This window comes from Etheostoma cragini, chromosome 24, assembly GCF_013103735.1.
Source record: "Etheostoma cragini isolate CJK2018 chromosome 24, CSU_Ecrag_1.0, whole genome shotgun sequence".
Lineage (NCBI taxonomy): Eukaryota > Metazoa > Chordata > Actinopteri > Perciformes > Percidae > Etheostoma > Etheostoma cragini.
Genome location: NC_048430.1, coordinates 13,323,977 through 13,329,545, shown reverse-complemented (window position 1 = coordinate 13,329,545; position 5,569 = coordinate 13,323,977). Strand labels below are relative to the sequence as shown.

The window sequence follows — 5,569 nt, the reverse complement described above, 5'->3', positions numbered from 1 at the left end:
AACATCTGGCTCCACCCACAATGATCATAACATCTGGCTCCACCCACACTTTTCATAACATCTGGCTCCACCCCCAATTTTCATAACATCTGGCTCCACCCCCAATGATCATAACATCTGGCTCCACTCCCAATTATCACAACATCTGGCTCCGCCCCTGATTTTAAGATGGAAGTTCATGACAGACACAGGAAACCAACTGATGTCTTTAATTTGGAGTAAAAAATAAAATCATCTGCATTATAGCAACATTTTACACATTTGTCAATTCACAATTCTGTTATTAAGTTAGACAATAATTCCTAGCTAGAAGATGGAAATTTCTTGAGAGATTCTTTACAGTCTGAAAAAATCTGTGATGGTCAGAAGCAACTTTGTCTTCAAAGCAAATCCAAGCAAATGTCAAAAAACAGAACTCAAACAATCAATTTGGCCTTGAAAGAAGTTTGTAGAGGCAGAGGCTGATGGACTCCTGCAGACTCTTACACCAAGGTCAATTCCCAGTCAGCGTCCACTAAAAGTTGTGTTGTTGCTGCTGACAGACTCAGATTATTAGATTACTCAGACTAATTATATAACATTATGGGATGAATCTCTACAGAGATAGACCTTTAAGTTAAATAGGAAAATCTTTTTAGTTTAACCAAACCCACATGACTCCACGTAATCAGTACTTTTATCATCAGAAAAACCCCATCCCAAAACCTGAGTTTTAGGGGTGCTTGGCACCTTTTAACGTAATTTGTTTTTAACACTGCTATACTGTGTAAACTGTGTATTTTGTGACAAACTGTATGATACTAATACATATGTTTGTATGCAGCTGTTGTCAGCGCTTCTTGCCCAAGAAAATCGTATCTCATTTTAAATTATTAGATTAAGATCATTTTGGATCAACAAACTGAAATATGTAACTAAAAAGACACCAACAACGCTGAGAAAACTTACTTTAATGCTGAGCCACAGCGCCATTACTACAAATGTTCTAAAACTGGTGGTTCTTTCTGATATCTATCTATGGATGTCTCCAACATTTTAATATATTTTATATGCATATTTACATATGCATTTATCCTTGCAGCTTTACTAAATGCTCAAAATGGGTGGCATATTGATAATTCCCAGTGATGTGGATTAAACACAAAATGGTGGAAATGGTAAGCTACGGCTCACCAAATCCGATCAATGTTTTGTCTCTATATAACACACAATCATAGCGCCACGGCAGGCTTTCATCGGCTCATTATTTCATCACCGTGACAGCAGTTCTTACAACATGTTGATCATTACAAAGATTAGCTGCTTTTTCCTTGAACATACAGTATGCCAACAATGCATTATGAGTAGGGAAAATCTTCAGAACACATTGAGGATTGTAGCTTTTGAGTCTTTGCCTATGGCATTCCTGGCTGTGCATCGATAGACACCAGCGTCTCTTTGCGTCGGGTTCTGAATGACGAGGGAACCTTGTGGATGTAGATACTTGTTCCCAAAAAGGCGTGGCTGTGCACTGACAGCCAAGCGGGTTTTATCAGGTGTTTCCCATGCTACCTCAACTCTAGGGATGCCAGTTGCTACGCAGTTCAACTGAACAGCTACTCCATGTTTGGCGTAAGTCACAGAGCGAGGCCCGTTTGTTATTTGAGGCGGGTATGCCATCACAATTACTGACACAGAAAGCTGAGAGCTGCCGTATTCGTTTGCCGCTCGACAACTGTACAAACCCCGATCATAGACTGATGCTTGATGGATGGAAAGTGTCCCATTAGGTAGCACGGCATACCGTCCAGATCTCTGCGGCATGTTGAGGACAACCCCGCTTGGAAGCGTCCATGTCAGTCTAAAAGGTTTGGCATTGGTCAGACAATGAAGAAAAAGTCCTTCGCCGTTTATGACACTTACCGGAGAGTTGTAACGGTTGATAATCTCTGGCTTTTTCCCCGGGGACAATGTGAATGTACGCTCCACAAGCCCTCGAGAGTTATGCCCCAGACAGCGGTACATACCGGCTTCTTCAACTGAAGGGTTGGTGATGATCAAAGAGCCGTCGTTTGGCCGGTGGAAAACCTTTGAGAAGTGGGCACCGCTATGCAAAGGCGTGCCATTGGGTAAAATCCAAGTGACGTGAGGAAGCGTCGAGCCCTCAAAGGAGCAATTCAAAGTCACGGAATTCCCCACAGTCAACGATAGATTATCTGTGTTAGTACCTCTGATTTGTGCACTTTCAACAGTTTCCTTTATAATTAAGTTGACTATCAATTTAACCTCCCCTCCTTCGTTGCGAGCAATACAAGCCAGCTGTCCCGAGTCCGTCCTCTTGGACAACCGGATTTCCAAAGTACCATTTGGGTGAACTGTCATTCTGTTGCTGTAATACGGCGCCGGAAGGATTACATTTCCTGGTAGAACCCACATGATGCGAGGAATGGGCATTCCCTCTGCGATGCAGTCCACAAACGTCCGTTGATCTGCAACTGCAGTCACTTTGATGGCATTTAAAGTTCCTTTTAAGCCGTTAATCATTGGAGAGGTTACGAGAACCTCCAACCTGATGACTTTATGGTCTTGTCCTATATTGTTCCTGGACATGCAGGTGTAGTTACCGTCATCAGAACGCTGAACCTTTTGAACCACCAGTGTCCCGTCATCCAGGACTTGGTATTTGTCCATTGCAGGGGCGATAACTCTATTCGTGGGGGATATCCATGTGACGACAGGCGTTGGTTCCCCTTTGGCGTTACATTTCAGTGTAACGGTCTCTCCATAAAAAACCCTGATGATCTTTTGGTCCTTATCCTGGATTTTTGGCGGGGAAGTTGCAACCTTTACCTTGACTCTAACCTTCATCTCATCTTTGCCGAGTTGGTTCTCGGCGTAGCAGGTGTAATCGCCTTCTTCAGGCGTGCCGACATGGTTAAAGTACAGCGTCCCATTGTCAAACACCACATACCTTCAAAGAGTTCAGATAAGGAAGGAAAGGAAAGATGCGGTTAGTTAAGAGCTATGTGCTCAAAATTCAAAATTCAAGAAAATGTAATTGAGCATGTATGGTTATATGCAATTATGGGGTTATTAAAGGAGAAATATGTAATATGTTTTAGGTGTTAAATTATTAAGTGGCCATGGTAGTTAATATGTTAATTTCTCTGACAACAAAGCCAGTATGTTCTTCTTTGAAAAAATGTTGTTCTGGTCCAGAACAGCTGTTTTTGTTTTGGCCTGGGGGTTGTACTCCACTGTGCTTGTACTTTACTAAATACTACAGTATTTAGGGTTCTGCTACATTATTCTCCAACCATTCCTCCAAACCATCATCATACCTGCGAGTGTTCCCCCCGATGAGACTCTCTCTTTGTTTGACCGGGTTGAGCATGGTGCCATCGGGCAGTGCCCAGCTGATTTCAGGGTTGGGAAGACCAGATGCCACGCAGTCCACCTTCAGGTCTCCGCCGTACACCACCTCCTGACTGGATCTCTGCTGCTTCTGTTCAATCTTGGCCGGCCTGGTTAGCACGTCAACCCGCAGCTGAACGTAATCATCGCCCATCTTGTTTCGTGCCACACAAAGGTAGTCACCGCCGTCCTTTTCGGTCACAGAGTCAACAGTTATAGTGCCATTAGGGAACACCTTGATCCTGGGGTCAAAACTGAAAAGATAATACAAACATTCAGAGTTCAGAAGACAATAAACATATTCATTTATTTAAACATTTATAAAATGATTAAGTAGCTTGTGCTTTTGTCACCTGTACTGAGCATCAACCAGCTTCTTTGACGGCGTCCTCCAGATGATCCGGGGCTCTGGGCCTCCTGCTGCCACACAGTTGAGCAGCACCCTCCCCCCGTAGATCACATGGGTTCTCTGGGGGGACGAAGAGGTGATATGGGCCTTGGCAGAGGACGGATTCCTCCTTATGCTCAGGAATACCGTTCTTGTGCTGGAAGCCACCGCGCTACTCGCCAAGCACTCGTATCGCCCCGCATTTCCTGGGCCCAAACCCTGTATGTACAGCGTCCCGTTAAGGAAGACACCAAGCTTGCGTGCGTTGACAAATTGGGAAGCGATGAGCTGAAAGCCGTCGGGTGTGATCCAGCGTATATGTGGCTGTGCACTACCTTTGGCCGAGCAATGGATGTAGGCGTTGGCTCCCTCTAGAAGAGTTGTGTTCTCGTGTCGCATCTGCTGAATCACAGGCCGCAACGCAGACACGTATAGTCGCACCGAGACCGTGTCGACTCCAGCTGTGCTGCTCCCACTGCACTTATAAATCCCTTGGTCTCCATAAGCAGCCTGGTTTATCCGGAGGGTCCCGTTACTGAAGACGGCAACATTTTGTTGAGTGGCAATGCCATCTGCAGCCACGTGGACATGGTTTGGGAGCGTCCACGTGACTCGAGGTGTAGGGTGACCCTCCGCGTTACACTCCAAATCAACTTTGCCACCGAGGTGCACAGTTATGTCCCTGTGCTGAGGCTGGAGGATCCGCGGAAGCTGAGCAAAAATCACAAGGTTGACCACCATCTTGTCTGTGCCATACTGGTTCTGGACCATGCAAAGGTACTGCCCTCCATCTGTGGGCTGTGTATTCCTAATGATTAACGTACCATTTGGATGGACTTCGAACCTCTGGATCCTGGTGTTCTGAGCAATACTTGCACCTGCATGAATTAAAAGAAAAATGTTTGCATATGGACTAATTTTCTGCTATTTTGACTTGTGACCAAATCTGTTTCTTTGCTACTCCTATTTGGTACATATCATCTCTAGAACAAGCTGGAAAAAGTTCCTCCTTCAGAGATAGAGAAGTGCCATATCGTTTTACTATAGCTGGCCAAATACATTCTACACATGTACGTATGTACTGTTAATGTTATGAATAAATCTCTTGAATCTATAAAGCAAGCCATCTCTGTCCGTGTGTTCTAAAAATAATCAATTTGATAATATTTTGAGCTATGAACACCACATATGGTACAGATAATCACTTGACCAAGGTGGAAAAAGTAGATTTTTCAAATTTTGAAATTCCATACAGTTTTTCTATTACTGAACCTGAAAATATGCTCAAATGCTGTGGCAGGGATTATATTACAAAACATGTCATCTCTCCTGAACGCTTTGTGCTTTTGTAACCACATTTAGTTGGCATGTGTTGTTATATCTGAGCAAAAGGTGTTGTTGTGGTAGCATCATCTAACTGTACAGGAAGGAATCTCTGTCTGTGAAGACTGTCCTTCACATAGCTCAAGATAGCCAAATCACTACACCTTAGGCAGGTGTGTTACTGAGGACCAAAAGAAGCACAGTGTTGATGATGACGTGCATTGAATAAGCGGTTTTGAGAATGCGGCAAGCAGCATTTTTAGAGGCTGAGCAAGGAACCAAGCAATCAGCCAGCTCCAACAGGCACACTGCACTAGTAACAATTATGATAAATTACATTAACAATTCTAATTTTTCAGTTATTGTTATTTAAACTTCAATAAAGCTGAGCGTAGATGCAATTAAAAACATTTTTTGGGATCGTACTTAGGGGGAAAACATACCTTGTAGATAGTAATGTCCTAT

At 43.7% G+C, this 5,569-nt stretch overlaps 1 protein-coding gene across 1 annotated transcript in view; it reads right to left on the bottom strand.

Moving 5' to 3' along the window:
- Positions 1-646: 646 nt before the first annotated feature.
- mxra5a (matrix-remodelling associated 5a) overlaps positions 647-5,569 on the bottom strand; it is a 16,782-nt gene continuing 11,859 nt past the window's right edge. Inside the window, exons 7-9 of the mRNA XM_034864144.1 lie at positions 3,747-4,659; positions 3,321-3,647; positions 647-2,950 (exon numbers count right to left, since the gene is read on the bottom strand). Of these exons, the coding sequence (XP_034720035.1) occupies positions 1,357-2,950; positions 3,321-3,647; positions 3,747-4,659 (2,834 nt within the window). The 3' untranslated portion in view covers positions 647-1,356. The remainder of the gene's footprint in view (positions 2,951-3,320; positions 3,648-3,746; positions 4,660-5,569) is intronic.